The sequence below is a fragment of the Myxocyprinus asiaticus genome, chromosome 36 (genome assembly GCF_019703515.2).
Source record: "Myxocyprinus asiaticus isolate MX2 ecotype Aquarium Trade chromosome 36, UBuf_Myxa_2, whole genome shotgun sequence".
Taxonomy (NCBI): Eukaryota; Metazoa; Chordata; class Actinopteri; order Cypriniformes; family Catostomidae; genus Myxocyprinus; species Myxocyprinus asiaticus.
The window spans coordinates 13,144,438-13,166,036 of NC_059379.1; the positions used below are offsets into that span (position 1 = coordinate 13,144,438).

General features: G+C 39.0%; 1 protein-coding gene across 2 annotated transcripts in view; it reads right to left on the reverse strand.

Annotated features, from left to right (window-relative positions):
* The window catches only part of LOC127426881 (syntaxin-binding protein 4-like), a 75,942-nt gene that overhangs the window by 40,519 nt on the left and 13,824 nt on the right, over positions 1 to 21,599 (reverse strand). For both annotated transcript variants that reach the window (XM_051673971.1, XM_051673970.1), the window contains 10 exons: positions 20,965 to 21,094; positions 20,206 to 20,338; positions 19,906 to 20,012; positions 19,530 to 19,752; positions 18,776 to 18,854; positions 7,768 to 7,865; positions 7,013 to 7,109; positions 6,215 to 6,327; positions 6,031 to 6,120; positions 5,659 to 5,724 (listed from right to left, as the gene is read on the reverse strand). In XM_051673971.1, coding sequence (XP_051529931.1) covers positions 5,659 to 5,724; positions 6,031 to 6,120; positions 6,215 to 6,327; positions 7,013 to 7,109; positions 7,768 to 7,865; positions 18,776 to 18,854; positions 19,530 to 19,752; positions 19,906 to 20,012; positions 20,206 to 20,338; positions 20,965 to 21,094 — 1,136 coding nt within the window. The remainder of the gene's footprint in view (positions 1 to 5,658; positions 5,725 to 6,030; positions 6,121 to 6,214; positions 6,328 to 7,012; positions 7,110 to 7,767; positions 7,866 to 18,775; positions 18,855 to 19,529; positions 19,753 to 19,905; positions 20,013 to 20,205; positions 20,339 to 20,964; positions 21,095 to 21,599) is intronic.

Here is a 21,599-nt window from a genome sequence, read left to right on the forward strand (position 1 = left end):
ACAGCAAAACCAGCTCAGCAAACTACTGCACCTCTGCCAAGGGACAGAGTTACTGAAGCACCACCCTTTGAAGTCACTTCAAATTTTGCCGGCCCATTGTATGTCAAATCAAATGGTGCATCAAAGAAGGCATACATTGCACTCTTTACATGTGCTGTTACTAGGGCGGTACATTTAGAATTAGTATCAGATCAAACCACATAGAAATTTCTCCTCGCTCTGAAAAGATTTATAGCAAGAAGAGGTCTGTGCAAAATAATATACTCAGACAATGCAAAAACATTCAAAAGGGCAGACCAAGATTTGAAAGAACTGTGGAAATCCTTTAAAAATTCTGAGCTTACAGATTTCTTTTCTTCAAGGTTTATTACTTGGAAATTTATTGTGGAGTGTGCTGCTTGGTGGGGAGGCTGTTGGGAGAGGCTTGTTAGATCAGTAAAGAATTGTCTGAAAAAAGTCCTAGGAAAAGCCTCACTAAACTTTGAAGAGATGACTACTATTTTGACACAAGTGGAAGCAGTTCTGAATTCTAGACCACTTTCATATATACACAATGATGCAGACGAGCCCCAACCTCTAACGCCTTCACATTTCTTGGTAGGAAAAAGACTAACCTCTCTGCCACCAAAGACTATGGTCACGGAGCCTAATTCCTCAAATCTGACTAAAGAGCATGCTGTTCGCCGATGGAAGTACCGACAGAGACTCTTAACTACATTTTGGAACCGCTGACGGAAAGACAATTTGATGGACTTAAAGTCAGCACATAAGAGTGATTCAATAAAAGCTACTATGCTGAAGGAAGGCGACGTTGTCCTAATTGGAGCCGACAAGGTACCACGACAGACTTGGAAAATGGGAACAACTGAAAAACTGAATGATGAGATGGCCTGGTACGCTCATGCAGTGTCCGTACTGCATCAGGCAGTGTGTTAAAAAGACCTGTGTAACTTTTATATCCCTTGGAATTAGTTTGATTGAACATCCTTGAAATGAGTATAGATGAACCTAGTTCATCGGGTGGGAGGATGTTGTAACTTTTGTTGTTGAATAATTATTTAATTATTTCTGAATAGAAGCATATGTGATGCTAAGTGTAAATAATGAGAAAAACACATTATTACTTTTATTATGTTTATTTTGAAAGATTGCAACGATATGCATCCCACCCTGGTATACTTCAAGTACATACTAAGTGCGCTGATATCTTTGTTATTGATTCAGCCTTGTCAAGTACTCCGGTCCTTTTTTCCCCTTGTTTTTTCTGAGGTAAACGAATTAAAAATATGACATCCGTGTAAGCGTCTCAATTTTCAAGAACTTTCACTAATAGATTCTGATGATAGCGCTCTTTAATGGAAAGGTGACAAGAAATGTGGCTTAAGAGAATCTTCACTTGAGAAAAATTCTGTGAAAACCACACTGTGTGGATTTACAAATGCAACACTGAAAAAAACTATTTGTTGGCTCAAAAACCACAACGTATGAACATAAATAGCTTCTACTCAGAAATTAACATTTAAAACATTTTTAGTTTTACTTAATTTTCATAAATGTGTACAACACAAAATATAAATTTTAAGGTGAACTTGTAGTGATACATAAAGTAAATTAATAATTGTGAGTTCCTTGAACTTCTTTTGCTTAAAATTCCATAAAATTAAGGTTTTCAGTACTATTAACTCAAACGATTAAGTACAGAACTGAGGATGGGGGAATACCCATAAGCCCTTGTGCTTGAGTAATTTAAGCATGTTTTTCTGGTCAAAAAGTACTTAACTGGTCTGGTTCAAATTAAAAATGTTAACAAATCTGACTAAATTTACCTGAAAATTTTGGTTACACCTACAAAAGTCATTTTTTATGGGTTAGATTAAGTAGAAATATCCTAAAGGTCACAAATCCTTGAGGTAAAAAATCTTTTTCATTAAATAAATTTGAATGAACTGATACATATGTATGTGTATATCTAACAAAGGTTTTCTAGTTGCGCTGACATAAAATAATCATATGTTAAATTTACTTAAAAAAACGTAAATCCAACATCCAAATGTTGTTGTTTTTTCAGTGATGCAAAGTGTCTGTGGTAGTTCACAATTAAATCTTTAAGCCTAAATGGACACAAGAAGGGGCCAGACATTTTTCTTTTTGTGGCCCCCCCTTCTTTGACTTTCACACTGCAGACTTTACTCATCATGAGAAGCTCTTATAAATATCACTTATCTTAAACTCCATGAATAACTATGAAAAGATTACAGTATAGATAATATTGAATGAAACATGACTTATTTAATAGGCATGATAGATCTTGCATTAACACTTTTTCCCAGAAAGAGATATACATTAGCAATTACCGTATATCCATTTAATGTCTATGCATAATGTATAATATGTGATGTTTATTATAATGATCCTGGATTGGTTAGAGCTAATGTAATTTTCAATTAATCTGAAACTTAAAGGCACACATAACTCTGTCCCTGTAGTCTTAAGAATTAGAGGATGTGTCTGAGGAAAATAATAAGAAGTCAATGAATCACTGAAACTAATATTAAGCTTTACAGTCTCATAGAAGGGAGAGTGGATGCATTAGTGCAGAATAGATATTCTGAATATTTCAAATCACTTAAAGAAATGAAATGGTCTTGTAAAAGACCAAAATGAATGCTCTCTCTGTTAAAGGAAAAGTTCACCCAAAAAATTAAAAATCTGTAATTATTTACTCTCCCTCATTTTTATTTACATACTGTATATAATGCCACTATTATTTTATTTGTTAGACAAATAGAGTCATTTTGAAGACTCTTTATAAAAGCTATTTTCTATATTTGGACAGTTTGTGGTGAACAAGGCTGCCAATTCCAAAAAATAAATATATAAATAAATATACAAACAAACATGAAAGCAGTACTCATGACCAGGCCCAAACATTATCTGCAGACTTGTTCTGCATTTTCTCTGCTAATTTTGAGGAAAATCTGAGGAATTCTATGGAAGAGATTTAAACATAGTAAAATGTGTTAAATGGCACTAGGAGTAGGCTACTATACTCTCTTGGTAGCTGAAAACATACCCAAATTAGCCAAAATATAGAGTATATTAAACAAACATGCAAGGAGTGGGGGAAGTGTTGAACTTTTGTGAACCACAGATGTTGCTATTCTGCGGAAATCTGCTGAGTTTTCTTGACTATTGTGTGTGTTGTAACTGTACATGACACACCAGTTCGAATATGCAGAATGGAGAATGGGATTTGAGAGCTGCCGCAGAGGGGAAGATTTATAGTGAAAAATGTACATTTTGGTCAATTAGGGGCCATTCAGACCAAACATGCTCTTGCACTAAACAAAGCTAGATACAGCGCAACGCATATACAGTAACAGTACTTGAGAAGCACTTTGAAAAGTTGACGTTCCTATTTTACTTGTCACGGCGTCTTAAAAAAGGTGCCACTCCTGCGTGATGCAATGTCGTAGACGTACGTTTACACAAAGCTATCTTATGGCTTTAGAAGACTTGAAATATAATTCACAAGTCATTTGGACAACATTGATGGTGCTTTTAGGATGTTTTTGTTTATTTATTTATTTTTTTTTTCACCCAATTTGGAACGCCCAATTCCCAGTGCGCTTTTTTTTAAGTCCTCGTGGTCGCGTAGTGATTCGCCTCAATCTGGGTGGCGGAGGACGAATCCCAGTTGCCTCCGCGCCTGAGACCATCAACCCACGCATCTTATCACGTGGCTTGTTGAGCGCGTTGCCACGGAGACATAGCACGTGTGGAGGCTTCACGCCATCCACCGCGGCATCCGCGCTCAATTCACCACGCGCCCCACCGAGAACGAACCACATTATAGTGACCACGAGGAGGTTACCCCATGTGACTCTACCCTCCCTAGCAACCGGGCCAATTTGGTTGCTTAGGAGACCTGGCTGGAGTCACTCAGCACGCCCTGGATTCAAACTAGCGAACTCCAGGGGTGGTAGCCAGCGTCTTTTACCACTGAGCTACCCAGACACCCCCCCCCCAGGATGTTTTCTTGACAGCTATTGTCACTATAATCTGTCTGGAAAAGAGCTGCATGAAGATTCTGCAACAGCATATAGGTTTGGAACAACATGGGGGTGAATAAATAATGACATAATTTTCATTTTTGAGCAAACTATTCCTTTAACCCTAACCCCCGCACACAACACTCAGATAAGATTAAAATGGAAAGTTCTCATCCTAAGAGCCATATGGACAGCACACCTCACACCTCACATGGATGCTCCCCGCACACATTTTGCTGTAATGTAGCCGGGGATGCACTGCATTGATAGTGATATCGCCTGCGGAGAGGAGGCTTAAAAGCCTACTGCTTCAGCACTGAAAAGCCCATCAGCCTACCTGTTACTCTAATGGAAGATATAGAAGGTAGTGAGTAGGTGGAGGTCAAGAGAGCAGAAGGGATTCAGCAATACAGAACTAGGCTTTAAAAAAAATACACAGGGCTTGAAAAAGCATTGGTTTCACACTATAGGGAGTGTAGCTCCTTTATGATAAAATAGATAAGAAACGGAGTCCTCGGTGGAGGTACAGTAGGGACCAGAGCAATGCCACAGACCAGAGCAGAGCACTCTCAGAATGGGGAAACAGAAGTTTAATTGACCCTGTCACCAATCAAAACGCCACAGGGCTTCAAACAGCTGACCAAACAGTCTTGTGTCTCTTTGATTGTGTCTCCCCATTTATTTAGATTAGCTCTTAAAGGAATAGTTCACCCAAAAATGAAAATTCTGTCATCATTTACCCACCTTTTGCTGAGGGTAGAATTCTGCTTAACATCTACCTTCTTTCTCCTTTCATGGAAGAAAGAATGTCAGATGGGGTTGGAAACATGAGGGTGAGTCTATGAAAGTCTATGGGATTTTGTTTTTTGTTTTTTGCCTGTTTTATTGTCTCCCAATGCCAAACTGCACAATTTAAGGTATCATTTATGCGGGATGAGTTACGTGCCAAATTTCAATACTTAAGGATAGGGATTTGTTCAAATCAACTGGATGTATTTGAACTGGCAACATTCTATACAGCAGAATGATTTTTCTCATTCAGAATGTTCTGCTACATTAGTAACAGTTTAATAAAACCATTAAGGTCCAATTAATCTTGGATAAAATTTTGAAGCTCATTGGATTTGGGTTTCCATAACAGGCACTTCTGAGGCTCTGCGATAGAACCTAGAGGGCTAGTAGGAGCTAATTTCTTTATAAACCCCTAGAAAATAACTACTTCCAAACAGCGACTGACATCCCTCAATGTCCTCTCCCACATGATGTTCTAACGTGGGTTTTTCAAGCTTCCTGTAGTGAGCACATTCCATGTAATCACACACAAGATGCTCAAAATAGAATTTGGATATTACTCATAGTATGGCAACTTTTGTTAAATATTTTCAGAAATCTTTCCCATATAAGTTCTGTATTGTGCTTTAGAGAGGACAGTGTGGTTTCTGCCTCAAACTCTGTTAAAGACTTGCATTTCACATGAACATGTGCCCAGAGCGCCCCACTGTGGCATCTCTTACAAAGAACATTGGCAATGGAACGGAAAAACTCAAACAAATTAAATAAAACAACAGATGCTCAAGAACTTAAGGTTTAAGAAAGGGTTGCGCACCTGTTTAACTTTTGTCAGTTCCTGCTGCATCTTATGATTAAGTCTCTCGGATTCTGCCAGCTTATCCTGTTAGAACACAGATCTTTGCATGAGTCAGCATTAGAGTTAGCTCATTCATTCTTGCAAATAGGATTCATGAGAGTCTCAGTCAGTAACACATGAATGAATGCCATACATTTTAGTATTGTGAACCCTTGGATTTACCATGGATTTGTGAAGAATTTGGTTACAAAATTTGATCTGATCTTCAAGTCACAACAATAGACAAACAGTCTGCTTAATCAGCACACTAACAAATGATACGCAATTCACATTCACAAGGGTTCATTTTTCCTGCAACCGTAACCGCTGCAAAAACTGTTGTCATGTTACCTGTAGTCTCTTGATTTCTCTCAAGGCATCAATGTGGTCTTTTCTTAGTCTCTCCATCTCATCCAAATCATCAGAGTCTGATATCGATGGCTAATAAAACCAAAATGACGTTTTTATTATCTGCTAATAATCACTTATTATTTTCATGTTTCTGCTGCAATAATAAAATATGATTTGTTTTTACCGTAGGGTTTAATGAAGAGTCAGTGAGATCATCTGATGTGAATCTTGCTACTTCCTGTTCTAAGTTAGACTTAGACGGTAGACTCAATTGTTCCTTTGCAACTCTCTCAAAATCTTATGGGGGAAAAATGAAATTACTATAAAAATATGTTCGATAATAATGTCCATTTATCATTTTAATTTTAATAGATACGGTGGAACCAAAGAGTGGACACTTGGACATTTAGAAACACTTGAAAATATCTGAATGTCATTGCATTACAATATATATATATATATATATATATATATATATATATATATATATATATATATATATATATATACACACACATATATACACACTTGAGTTTTTTTCTCAGAACTACATTTACATTTTACTTTGGTATCAAAGGAATTTTAGTGGATGTATGTCAGTTCCCCTCAAGTTCACAAAGATGTCCTAGCAGAGTACCCACAGGTGTAATTCATCATATTAACATGGACATGTTCCACTACCATAAAGTTCCCAAATACTTTGTCTTAATTTTGAACAGTGTAAAAACTGTTTTATCATTTTAAACCTAACAAAAAAATTAAATAAAAAAATAATTAAATGTTTTGCTTGAAAAGTGTGATCTCGCTATCTGTTTTTTAAAGGCCACTTGGTTTGATACTTTGTTGTCTAATGCAATGACAATCATACAGTACATTAAGTGTAGCTTCAGTATCCAAATATTTCGGTATCACTATAAATGTACTGCATAAGTAAAAAGCTACAACTCATTTAATAATGAGGATTGATATTAATTATTCTCACCTCCATTGGCCACTGTCCCTGCTGGGCTCAAACGCAGTCTTTCTCTCAGAGTTCGGACCTGGGTCTCGGTAGGCTTCAATCCCAGCACATCCAGTGCCTGTGGACAGAGCCACTGCCCTTTTAGAACATTTCATTACATGAGCACAACGTGCTTACTGCTTTACTCTCTCTCTCTCGCTCACACACAGACACAAACATGCTTCAATGCCTGTTTGTATAATATAATATTATTAATTAGAATACATCTATTTATTTAATATAATTTATACACATTTTATCTTTATAAATATATCCAATGCATAAATATTGTAAATTCAAAATTATATATTTGTTTTCACTTATTTACATACGTTAATGTATATATTAAAATAAGCTTCTGGAGTTCAAAATGTTCTAAAAATATTACGCCCTCTACACTGTTTTCCATGGCAACAGAGATACAGAATGTGCAGCAGCCCAGTGTGATTGAACAGTGTTGATTTTCCCATCATACCATAGGAGGTGTGGATACGGTATAGCACATATCGCCCAACAGTGAGATTAACTCCCCTCTGCACATGACAGTAAAACAGTAAACGATCAATGCCATACTGAGGCTGATGGGTAACTAATCGTTAAAGCCCTGTGGGAGGGACAACCAACATTTGACCTTGCCGTAAACACAAGATGTTTTCGTAATTCTGTATTTTGTATGGTCATGACTTTGACAGTGACCACTTTCATTTGGCTAATTAAGAGGATATGATCAGAGAGACCTGCTCAATTTTCTCCGGCTTGAGCTGGGAGCTGGGGTTGGAGGGCGGAGGTTTTGAGGGTCTGGAGGTGTTGCAGGGCTTACAGGCAGCGGTTACATCTGAGGAAAGAGAAAAAGAGACCAAATTAGTTAAAAACTAGATCGAAATTAGAATTTTGTGTCTTTTAGTCCATGTCTATAAACTTTGAAATCATCCATATGCTAGTGTACACCTAAAAGACACAATTAACCTTCAGTGGGTATACACAAGTGCTTGACCGATATATCGGCGATATGACAAATTTTTTTCAGAACATATAATACAGAAAACAATGCTTTAGAATTGGTGTCATAGCGTAGTTTGTCCAGCAGAGCGCGCTCCATCTTCATTGTTTACAGAGCTGAACTGATGGTGGCTCTACAGACAGGGCGTAGTTGAGTGGTGTCTCCGTAAGTTAACTAGTTTGTGAAATACATACTGAAAACTTAATAAACAATGACCCCATCATTTTCCCTTTTCAATATAACTAATATAACATTAACCTTGTCCCTGAAAACCATGTCACTCATGTCTGTTTGCTGTTAGCCAGCTATAGTTGTCAGTGCAGTCAGTAATGTAGCAGATTGAAAGGTAATCATCAGAGCACCTTTTTGCAGCTCAACAGACAACGGTGCGGTGGTGGATTGTGTCAGTTTAGTGTTGATTTCATGCTATGTTGTTACCTAGATGGTGAGACACAATGCTGCAAAGTAAAATAAACAACATCCGTCTTTTACTCTCCGTGACAACGAGCTTATAGCTAACTAGCTAGTCACGTAGCTACTTTCATTGTTGTCAGCTGAGTGGAAGCTAATGTGTAACCAAACTGTTTTGTTTAGGATTCACAGTTTGGTACCCCCTTCAACCGAACAATTCCAGTCGTTGCATTTATAAAATGTAATATTTAGAAGTCTGGTTTTCCACCGTTGAAAGTTTCCCCTGAACTTGTATAGCAGAATACGGTGTAACACTGCTGCTTATCTGTTTATCTTGACTCAGCAGTATTAATATAGTCAGCATTTGGCTGATACTAAACAGTAATACTGATGTTTATTTAGCTATTTATTTTATTTGTATTTATTGTTTATTTAAATGGTCAACATTTGACTGATACTAAACAGTACTGATGTTTATTTAGCTATTTATTTTACTTTTATTTACTATTTAGTATCAGTCAGCATTTGACTGATACTAAACAGTACTGATGTTTATTTAGCTATTTGTTTTATTTTTATTTATTCTTTATTTAAATGGTCAGCAATTGACTTATACTATACATACAGTACTGATGTTTATTAAGCTATTTATTGTATTTTTATTCACTCTTTATTTCTCAATGTTCATTTCTAGAATTTGTTGACAATGTATAATAATAATGTCAAATATTCTTAGATAAAAATATTTAAGAAAGCAGCCTTCTGAGTACCTTTGCATAGTCATATTGGTGCAAAATCAGTGAAAAATCCACATAGAAAAGGTCTGTTTTCATTCCAGCTCAAAAATTACATTTATCGGCCACCATATCGGTAATCTGTGAATTTTCCCCCTCTAAAATCGGTATCGGTCTCAAAAATCCCATATCGGTCGGGCTCTAGTATACACATTTCAAATGTTAAATTTTCGGGAGAAAGGACCAAAATTATTGATGACTCATTCTGCACTACACATATTTTTGTCCAATCACATGCTCTCTAGAGTGAGGATGTCCCTCCCCCTGAAAACACCTGCAACCAATTAACAAGTAGCATATCATGGCTCTTGGCTATATGACATACCGTAACTACAGCCTATTGGCTATTTTAACAAAAAAAGGGTCAATCCCTTCAATATGTTACACCAAATTTCCAATTTCAATAAGAAATATGTGAACACAGGAAAGAAAACTGCGCTGGTCATCTGCAATTCCATTTGGTGCCACTAGTGGCGCTTAACCTTAAAACTGCAAACAAATCTCTCTCTCTCTCTCTCTCTCTCTCTCTCTCTCTCTCTAAACATCTTTTTGTGATTTTGATCAAGGGCATCAGATTGTTTTTTTTTTGTTTTTTGCTGCGCTCTGTTACATAACTCAAAGAGAGAACAAATTCTAGTAGATTCCATCAAATATTTGAAAATCACATTAGTTACACATCTGTAAACAATTCTTACTCTCACCCAAATATAATGACATTGTATTTGATACTTTATGATGCCATGAATAATGCATTGTATACAAGCAGGAATTCAAATAGCTTACACAGGCTATTTTTTTCTCCATAACCCAACCATGACCTGATCTGTGAACTGGAGAGAAAGCACAATGCTTTGCTCAAAATAGTGCCAACCCTGTTAAATCCTCTTATGATGAATAACTGTGTAAATGAGCTAATAGGTATGAGTTCTGACAATGAGTTCACTCAGAGGCGTAACTTTGATCTTACAGGCCCCAGTGCAAAGCACTTGTCGGGCCCTTTTCCCATCTGTAATTTTTCACCTTCCAGGGGGTGGTATTTTTAATCGCCCGTCGGGCCCACGGGTGTTTTTATCATTCCCTTTTGGCCGTCCGGTGCAGACCCCCTCTCACCCCGGGCCCTAGGGTGGCTACTCACTCTGCCCTCCCTGTAGTTACGACACTGAGTTTACTATCTCGTGATTTATTGTTCAGTATCTGTATATTTTTGTGTCACTTTCAAGAACTGGGTACACTTTCATGTCTCAATCCTTTTTTAAAGGATTTGAGACGCATATCCTGTTTTTATTTTTGTTTGGTTTGTGTGTGTGTGTGTGTGTGTGTGTGTGTGTGTGTGTGTGTGTGTGTGTGTGTGAAAATTGTTTGATATGTTACAGTAGATACATGTACCCCTCTGAAAATTTAATATTCCTTAAAATTGTAACACCCAAGAAATAATCACATATGGACCCCTTCTACAGCATAGCGGAGAGACAAGTAAATAATCTCATTAAATTTTCTCAGTTTTTATATAAATTATAGTGTTGGGTGCATTGGCCAAACTGAATCAATCTACTCTGTTATTCAAGTTTAGTTTTATCAATAATTACAAATCTACATTTGGTCCTAAAATAGCTAGCACTTCCTGAGTGATAACTTAATTTAGGATGAAATTTGCAACCCTGTTACTGGCAACACGGTTACCCAGATTATTATAAAAAAAAAAATGTTTTATTTAATTTACATTGCTAGAACATTTTTGTTTATTTAATTTACATTGATAGAAAATACCAACATCACACAAATCAGGGTTCTAAACTATTTTATAAATGTCCCAAATTTTTTTTAAACTTTTAAAATTTGTTTAACCTCCTAAGCTTGATGATTACATTTTCTGAAGATTAAGCACCTTTCTTTTTGTTGAAAAATAAAAAAATCTAATTTTTAAATATTTCAGGCCCTATTCTGAACCCTATTTGTGGAAAATGCCTTTAATACATTTATAATTGTCTTATTGGTTTCATTTACTTAGCATGATTTCTCAAAAATTCAAAGCAATTTAGAATTATATAAATTTTGTAATGACAAATCTCTAAAAAATTTAGCATGTTAATTTGGGTATGACATTGCTGATAAGGTATTGGTCTTGGCAGACTAGATCTGCTACGTGTTAGGAATAAGAGGTTCAGGACCCAAGCGCAGAGATTCAAAATACAAGGAACTTATTTATACAAAAATGAATAAAAAAAACAACTCCCACAAGGGGGAAACATAAACATAAACTACCCTATAGGGGAAAAATGTGTCCAGGCTGGGGCAGAGGGTAACGGAAATGGAACTGGACTGGAAAACGGGGCAAACACACAGGACCGACTGAACGGGGAACAGGACCGACTGGAACAAGGCCAACCAACAGGACCGACTAGAATACACACAAGACACACAAGACGAACTGGCACTGGACAGCACACATGAGGAGACTAAAATAGGGAGAGAAATCAACAGGTTTACAAGACAGGGCAGGTGTGACTAATAAACTAATAATGGGTAAACAAGGAGGCAGGATATGACATAAGACAGAGAGACACGTGGCGATATAGAAACAAAACAAAGCCACGTGCTCTCACAAGACAACAAAATACCCGAATGGCTTGAGCGCACATCGGCAAGACAGTAAGGCGATATATGCCCATGCCAACCGAAAGAATGCGTAGCAACGGCAAACAAAGTGATGCCACACATTCTCACACTAAACGAAACCTGAACGTACATCGCAAGGCAAATGCCACGCGATGCACCCAACAGGCGACAAAAACAAGACAGGACACCTATGCGAGAGTTCGGCCATACACAAACACGAAACCTCAGACCGAAGTGACCGAACCTCAGCACAATGTGAAGACAGCTCATGACCCGGGCGCACAGCGCAAAGCAAGCGGAACATGCGTCCGCGGTCGCGAGAGACAGACATAGATTACTGACATGAGTGCATGCCACCAAGATGACAAGCTCAAAGCACTCATGCCAATTCGTGAGCACAGACAGTGACGGGGGAATGACCTCCATGGTCATGGGCACTGGCAGTGGCAGGGGAGCAGCCTCCGTGATTGTGAGCACAGGTAGTGACAGGGGAATAACCTCCATGACCAGGAGTGCTGGCAGCGACTGGGGAATGGCCTCCATGGCCGGGAGCGCTGGCAACAACTGGGGAATGGCCTCTGTGGCCGGGAACGCTGGCAGCAACTGGGGAAAAGGAGTCCTTCTCCTCCTCCTCTTCCGGGCGGACAGGAGCACTGCTGTGGGAGTGTGTGTGGACGGACGAGGCTTCAGACACCAGCTCTGGGACAGACGAGGCTTCAGACAGCGGCTCTGGGATGGATGAGGCTTCAGATGCCGGCTTCGGGAAGGACGAGGTTTCAGACGCTGGCTCCGGGACGGACGTGGCTTCAGGAACTGGCTTGTTGATCGTGGCAGGTGTGGACGCTGGCTCGCTGGCCATGGCAGGTGTGGCTGCTGGCTCGTTGGCCATGGCAGGTGTGGGCGCTGGCTCGTTGGCTGTGGCAGGTGTGGGTGCTGGCTCGTTGGCCGTGGCAGGCATTGGCGCTGGCTCATTGGATGTGGTAGGTGTGGGCACTGGTTCATTGGCCATGGCAGGCATAGGTACTGGCTCGTTGGCCGTGGGCGCTAACAGCAGCAGGGGAACCACCTCCATGGCCGTGGGTGCTGACAGCAGCATGGGAACAACCTCTGTGGTTGTGGGTGCTGACAGGGGCAGGGGAATGGTCTTCGTGGCTGTCAGCGACTGAGGAGTGGGCACCCTCCTCCTCTTCCAGGAGGAGGGAAGTACTGCTGCTGTAGAAGCCTCAGCCTCCTGGCGGTCAGCAGCAATGGGCTCGGCTGAGGCGTCCACTTCTGTGTGGGGGGTGCCATCGTCCTCGGGTTGGGATGAGGATTGGAAGTCCCCCGACTGATGTTCTCCTCCCATTTAAGGGCAAGCCTGACTGCCTCAGGAAACTCCACATCCCCACCCTGTTCTGGGACAATGGATCTAATGGGCTCGTAAAGACCTGCCCAAAAGAGATCGATTAGGCAGGTCTGATCGTATCCCAGACACAAGGACAATGATAAAAATTCAAGGGCATACCCCCACACGGATTTATCATCCTGCCGTAGCCCATAAAGCTGCTTAACCAGCACTGCGCTCTGGCGGCCAGTTGAAAAATAATCTCCGCTGGGTCCATCTTGGCCACTTCATACTGTCAGGAATAAGAGGCTCAGGACCCAAGTGCAGAGATTCAAAAAACAAGGAATCTATTTAAATACAAAAATTAATCAAAAAACAAACCAAAACTCCCACATGGGGGAAAACAAACATAAACTACCACGTAGGGGAAAAAAGTGTCCAGGCTGGGGCAGAGGGTAATGTAAATGGGCTGGACTGGAAAATGGGGCAAACACACAGGACCGACTGGATGGGAAACAGGACCAACTGGAACAAGACCAACCAACAGGACCGACTAGAATACACACAAGACACACAAGACGAATTGGCACTGGACAGTACACACGAGGAGACTAAAACAGGGAGAGAAATCAAGCCATGTGCTCTCACAAGACAACAAAACACCCAAATGGCATAAGCGTACATCGCCATTTAAGGACATTTTGGTTGTATAAATGTACACGGTATGGGTTAAAGTGCACCTCCATCATTATGTAAGGAAATTTATAATGGAATTAGTCACGTTCGACAACCATTATAAGAAAGATAAAGGACAAATAATTAGATTTGTTTTAGATTATATTTGTCTGAATAAAACTCTCCACCATTAAAATCATAATACAATGTCTTGTTGTATCTGTTCACAATTGCTATCATTAAAAATTAGCTTTAGGGGGCCTGGGTAGCTCAGAGGTAAAAGACACTGGCTACCACCCCTGGAGTTCGCTAGTTCGAATCCCAAGGCGTGCTGAGTGACTCCAGCCAGGTCCCCTAAGCAACCAAATTGGCCTGGTTGCTAGGGAGGGTAGAGTCACATGGGGTAACCTCTTCATGGTCGCTATAATGTGGTTCGTTCTCAGTGGGGCGCGTGGTGAGTTGAGCGTGAATGCCACGGTGGATGGCGTGAAGCCTCCACACACGCTATGTCTCCGTGGCAACGCGCTCAACAAGCCACGTGATAAGATGCGCAGATTGACTGTCTCAGACGTGGAGGCAACTGGGATTCGTCCTCTGCCACCCGGATTGAGGCGAATCACTACGCGACCACGAGGACTTAAAAGCACATTGGGAATTGGGCATTCCAAATTGAATGTTTTTTTTGTTTTTTTTTATAAAAAAACAAAGGAATTAGCTTTAATAAGGGAATTATGATTAATTTACTTATTGGAGTAATATTATTCTCATGGCTTATTGAAAATAATATCACAAATATTTTAGGTACAGCTTTAGGGCTGGATCTTTGAAAAAAAAAATCAAGTGATGAGATTATCAATATATACCAAATTATCAAATTATCTTTGAATACAAACAAGACTTTATTTCTAATCTAAACATAAAACTAATCTAACACATACAAACATGAAAACAGGTTGATGAGTAAAGTGAACAGAGTAGCTTGACTGGAAATGATCTATACAGAGAAAATGAACTTTATGGAGTCTGCTGACAATGCCTTGAGAAACACTGATACTTAATTCAGCCTAACTTAATTTGCAATTAGGGTAACTCAAATTATACAGTACTGTGCAAAAGTTTTAGGCACTTGTGAAAAATGTAGCATAGTAAGGATGTCTTCAAAACTAATGCCATAAATATTTTTCATTTATCAATTAACGTCATACAAAGTCCAGTAAACATAAAAAAAGCTAAATTAATATTTGGTGTGACCAACTTTGCCTTCAAAACAGCACAACTGTCCTAGGTACACATGGACACAGTTTTTCTTGGTTGTTAGGAGATAGGATATTCAAAGCTTCTTGGAGAATTCGCCACAGTTCTTCTATCTATTTAGGCTGTCTCAATTGCTTCTGTCTTTTCATGAAATCCCAGACTGACTCGATGTTCAGTGGGGGGCTCTGTGGTGGTCATGCCATCTGTTGCAGGGCTCCCTGTTCTTCTATTCTATTCTATTTGCAAAAGGAATGTTTGCGAGTCTAAAATGTATATTTCCTAATGGCGTACTAAAGCTGAAGATATAAATAACTATTTTAAGACAATTTTTTTTTTTAAACGTATGTGTCTAAGACTTTTGCACAGTACTGTATTTAAGAGACCACCAGTACTTTCAGCAAAGTCTGGAGAAGTACTTGCATTTCCTTGCGTTGCTTGGTTCTTTGGCTCTTTGTAAATAGGGTTGTCGATTTTTTGGACCACTGTTAAGATCATGGATGTCGGGTTGTTGCTGGAATGATGAAGCGGGGCTTTGAAGCGAAGCCTTCCGCAAGGGAGACTCGCAACTCCCGTCCCGTGTGTCATAGTGCAGAGAAGAGAAGGGATTCCTCTGAGCTTTACTCCAAGCCTTCCTGGACTTCTACATTGCACGGAACTTGAACTCAAGCCACAAGGGCAAGAGCATGGAGGATGCAGGGCTGCGGAGGAAGTGAAGAAGCAAGAGAAGAGACGAGAACTCAAGGGGGTTGTCCAGGCTGGTCTTTTAACCCATTCGGTTTATTCACACCCCAAAGAGGCTCTAAGCCAATTAGAGGTGGCTTTTCAGAGTCACATTGTCAACTCCTTCCTTTTCGAAGTTGATTTACAATCTTTGTGTAAAGGGTTCTTAAAAATTCCTGCTCGAAACAGTACATGTTTTACTCTTACATTTTATATCTTGAAAACGGTGCAAGAGACATGACATTCGTTAACATCAACATTCTATACATAAACAAGCAAGCACTTACATACTAAATATGACATACTTTCATGAATATCCGACGTGTAAGTAACAAACATGAAAATACCTGATTACAAATTATAATGGCTAATTCATTGGTTTTACAACATGGATAATACAAGATTAAGGATTATAATCATCAATTTGTCAGTTACAAGTGATTACAAATCACTACACATATTTTAAAATGTACATCAGGCTATAATCATTAATTTGTCAGTTATAAAAGTGATCACAGGTCATCACATCATTTTCAGAATTATCTAGCAAGGCTAGGTATTGTGTACATTTTGGTCCAAACAGGTAGATTCTGTGCATTTTATAGGGTTAACTCAGCAAGTATTGTGACTTTGTTTGAAATGTTCCTGGATTAAGATGAGATGTCTTAGTATTAGAATCGTGCAAACACGAGGATCTCACAAGGAAGCCTGCTTTAGCTCTGTGTCTTGGTAATGAGTTTTTAGCTTGTGACACAGTAAATGTCTAATTTTTAAGTTTTCATGTGTTACTAAATGAATGAAAAAAGAGACTTCCTTTTTATCTGCTGTTTGCAGAATAATGATCACGATGTCTCAGGATCTCCTGATCAGTTTAGTTTAAGTGTAGCAAATTGGTTAATATCAAAGGACAAGTGGACAGTGTCTTAGCTTTTCCTGGGGTTTCCAGGGTGTTCACTCTCTGTCTTTCATTGCCCATGACCTCTTCCCTTAAAGCGGTGGCAGTTGTCTCTAAAAGAGCAGTCTTCAAGTCATGCGAACAACCATTAACATGAGTGTTTTCAAGTATATGCAAGTATATGTCTCTTTTGTTTGTTTTTTTGGCCAGATGTGGTTCATCTCAGACTTAGAGGCACCATCTTTGGCAGTCTCTTTGTTTTATGATTTTGAAGAATTCCAGGGTTAAAAGGTTGGGTTTCCTTGATTCAAGTCATTTTGCATAGCAATTGTTTGTTCTTCTGCACCAAATTTACTACAGCCAAGACTTTAAGGCGATATGTGCCCATGCCAACTGACAAACAAGATGAGAGAATGCGTAACAATGGCAAACAAAGAGATGCCACGCATTCTCACACTAGACAAAACCTGAACGTACATCGTGAGGCAAACGCCAAGCGATGCACACAACAGGCGACAAAAACAAGACTGGACACCTGTGCGAGAGTTCAGCCACACACAAACACGAATCCTCAGACCAAAGTGACCAAACCTCAGCACAACGTGAAGACAGCTCGTAACCTGGGCGCGCAGCACAACGCACATCCACGAGAGACAGACATAGATTATTGACGTGAGTGCATGCCACCAAGATGACAAGCGCAATGCACTCACGCCAATACAGGACAAGACATGGAACATGTCTGTGTCTGGATCCCGACACCAAAACCGAAACTGAACCAGATAGAAGGGTCAGGATCCAGACACCATGCTCCAGACATGAAACAAAACCAAACGAAAACACAAGACAGACATGGGACGATAATGCCATGGTCCTGTCAGACAAAAACCCAGATTGACACAGTGACAGGACCGTGACACTACGCTGCTGCCGCTGCTGCAGAACAAGTACAGGGACTTGCTACTTCTAGAAAATACACATATATAATGTGTTAGCATGTAGAGATGCTGCTGCTGCACAATTAGACAAAGCGCAAGACATGTTGCATTGAGTATGCATGAACATGCTGCTGCACAAACAGACATTACAAACAATCCCCATGTAGCATATCTAGGTAGGTGAAGCTGGGGTGGAGGTGGGTTTCAGAGAAAAACTCTCTCAGTGAAACCAGCTTTTCTGCAAAACTGAGCAATTTAAATGTTACACAAAGAGACGCAAGTTGATTGGCCACCCGATTACATGCCAAAGTACCAGTCAGCTTACACCATGCAAACCGACTGGCTTCACATGTCACAGGTGAGCGAGCCGATTGGCAAACAGATAACAAGCTCAAAGAACCTATCAGCTTGCGCCACATAGAGTTTCAAGGCTAAACTTTGGTCATATTTGCTTCTATCCAAAGACCCTTAGAGCTTTGGTGGATAACAAGAGGAATTACTTTAACTGCACCCCTGCAAGGATGCTGTTCTCACAGCAGTTCTCTCATAAAAATTCTCAATCCTTTATTAGACACCTTGAAAAAAAACCTTTCCTCTCCTTAAACCTCCAGCTGAGATCCATCTGCCACTATATATAACCATCAACATTCTCACTATTACAGATTCAAATGGAATTTGAAAACAAAAAGTTCTGTTCCTCGTTTTTGCCATTCAGTACACCTGGTGTTTAAATCTGCTTCAAATCTTGCTACAGGAAAGCTTTATCATGGGTGCTTGCAAATGAAATTAAACCCTGTCCTAAACAGATTTCAGTATCCTTGATTTGACCTGGAGTTGTCATGTTGATGGTAGAATCTGTTTTCATTAACTAAAACTGACAGCAGAACCATGCCAGCTGGACACATCCATCTAAATGTCTGCTGAACAGGTAGACTAATCCAGGTTATGCCAGAAGATTTATTTCTGAGTATTAGATTGTTAGATTGTATTAAGGCAAAATGCCATTTACAATGCAGTGCTTTTAGAAAAATAAACATATTTTTGAGGATGAACAAATATAATAGCTGGCAATATCAATAAGACTGTTTAGGGTTAGTGTAATAAAGGGTTTACAGTACCAGAGTTGGCCACTGTGGAGCAGGCACTCTCAGGTGAGGATACAGGGGTTAACTCAGGCTGTGCTGTTGCTATTCGTACCTGAGGGAGAAAGAAACAATGGAGCTCAAAATAGCACACTACCATTCTACTACTATTTCTGACATATCTATGTACATAGATAAACATAGCAACTGGCTGTTTGGAATACCATATTAGTTGGATGATAACATAAGCTGCAGCATATAGTATCTCTACAGTACTGTGCACAGTATGCACATTTTATGTATGCAAGGAATACCAGTATAACAGTACAACAGAGCTTACTGCTTGAAATACTTTCCAGTGTGACGGATGAACCGGAAGTAACATCAGAAGCAATTTTTAACATTTCATTCTAGACTCAATATTTAATCGGGCTGCCAAATGTTATGTTTTTACACAAATTTGTATTAAAAATGCAAAATAAAGTTTTTCATTTTCCAAGATGACTTGCTGAATTGAGGTCATTATGAGGTCATGTGATCTACGTTACATCATGTGACAACAATGTAGAATAGTAATGTTCATCGTTGAATAATGCGTTCTGTTTTAGATACTATTTATAAAAAATAGTAGGCAGTATACAGCACATGCTGTGCAGTAAGTAGTATGCAAGTATTTAATTCCAAACACAGACACCATTTTAAGCAGTGTTAAAGAAACAGCTACTGCATTTATGAATCTCTGTCACCAGATGAAGATTTGAAGGAAACGGCTTCAAGTCTTATGTCTTACCTTAGTAAGTTCTACTGAAGGCAATGTTTCACTTCCAGATTTGGGGGTGTTGGATATCTTGGGAACAAGGCCTCCAGGCAGAGTTGCTCCCCCTAGTCCAGTGGGCCTAAGCTGGGGGACAGTACCAATGGGAGGCTGAAGGGAGATGGGACTGTGAGGTCCACTGCTGGAGCCTGAAGAAGACCTTCGTTTGATAAATGCTATCTCTACAGTAGGGTCTGGCCTGTAGGGTCATACAATGACATTTAAAAAAAATGTCCAGTAAATTATTCAAAATTTCTCCTTGAAGAAAGTCAAGGGTGAGTGAATGATCACAGAATTTTCATTTTTGGGTGAACTATTACTTTAAAATATAGACATATATGTGAGTTTCAACCTCAGTTTTGTTCGAGTAAGTATGCTTTTGGCTTCTTCATGTGTTACTCCAATGAATGACTCTTTGTTGATAGATATGAGCTGGTCCCCTGCTTTAAGTCTCCCATCCTAGAGTCACACAAAGAGGGGAAAAAAACCTAATTTCTCAAATTATCATAGTGTTTCACTAACCAAAATTTAAACAGAAATGTATATATTTTCAAATAATTCAAATTGTATTAGTTAACTCATTAAAGCTTTAAACATAATTTTGCATAGATTTTTGTTATATTACAAAATAGCAATGATAATGTAGGCATACTTTTTGGCAGTCACTTCCTTGCATTATTTCCTGAATGAACACCATTGGCCCCTCTGCACGGTTAGCCCCACCTCTAATGACCAGGCCTAATCCTGTCCCCTTGGCAACACATATCAACTGAATCATGCAGTCTCTGGGGGAAGAGGGGTAAACATGCAGGATCAACAGAAGACACAATGACAAGCTAGGTGATTAATATTTTTCTCTCAATGACCATGAATTAATCTTTTGTGGGATTTCACTCTCATTCAGGCTCTCATTCAAGTCAGGTGGTATTAACTGCATTAGTGTCTGAAATCCAGTTGGTTTTGATAGTTTTTAAACTAGAAGTATTCCATTATGACAACAAAAATCTGGCCAAAATAATTTGGAACCATACAGTTCAAATATGTTGTAATCAGCATGGTTGAAATAAATATTTTTGTTTAAAGCTTCAAATTTTAAAATATATTATATAATTTACTGATAACATGTAAATGTACTGATAAAATGAACTGTGCACTTGAATGCACAGTAAGTTGTTTTAGCATCTGCTAAATGAATAAACGTGATGTGTTAATGTAGGTACAACACAATTTAAAACCGACAGAAAAAAATATTTTCTATTCTTGCTGAAATGTATTTTTTTAAATACTTTATATTTTTGACAGTATGTATACATTTAGAAGTTTACAACATTCAAAAGCACCTAAATAAACTAAATTAAATGTAATGAAATAAATTAAAAATGAAATGTACAGTGTGCTGTTTGGTTCTCACGTGCAGACTTGTGGAGATGGGGAGGCAGTGCAGGCAGTGGTGTATACTGGGTTTGGGTCTTTAGGGCTCAGAAGCAGAGGACTTGTTGATCTGGAAGATGAGGAGGAGGAGGCAGTGTCCGTCATCTTACCTGAACAAAAAAGATTTTTATTTCATTACTCTTAAAGAAATCATCTGCTACTCTTTCATTTAAAAATGGCACAAGTAAATGCTAAATGGTTTCTAGAATAGCAATCCCACAAAGCACTTTAAATAAGAACAGTCTGCACATTTGTTTGCTTAAACTCTTACTATATGATGTCACGTCTTAGGCACCTAAAGTTGACAAGAACACACTAACTAAGCTACAAAAATGTTGAAATTCTAATTACTGGTAACGTACTGTAAGTAATAATGTCTTCAAATGTCATTATTTCATCTTTAAACTAGCACTGGTGGAAATTATTCAGTATTTCAGTAAAAATAATCATGACAGAGAATAGGATCATAGGATCCGCAAAGAGTTCTGGTACATGAAACAAAATGCATTAAGATGCATGGCTCAGTATGCAGGGTTGGGCGGATTACTTTAAGGAAGTATTCTGGGCTGAATATTGAATACTCTCTCTTGAATGTATTCAGTAAAGTATTCTGAA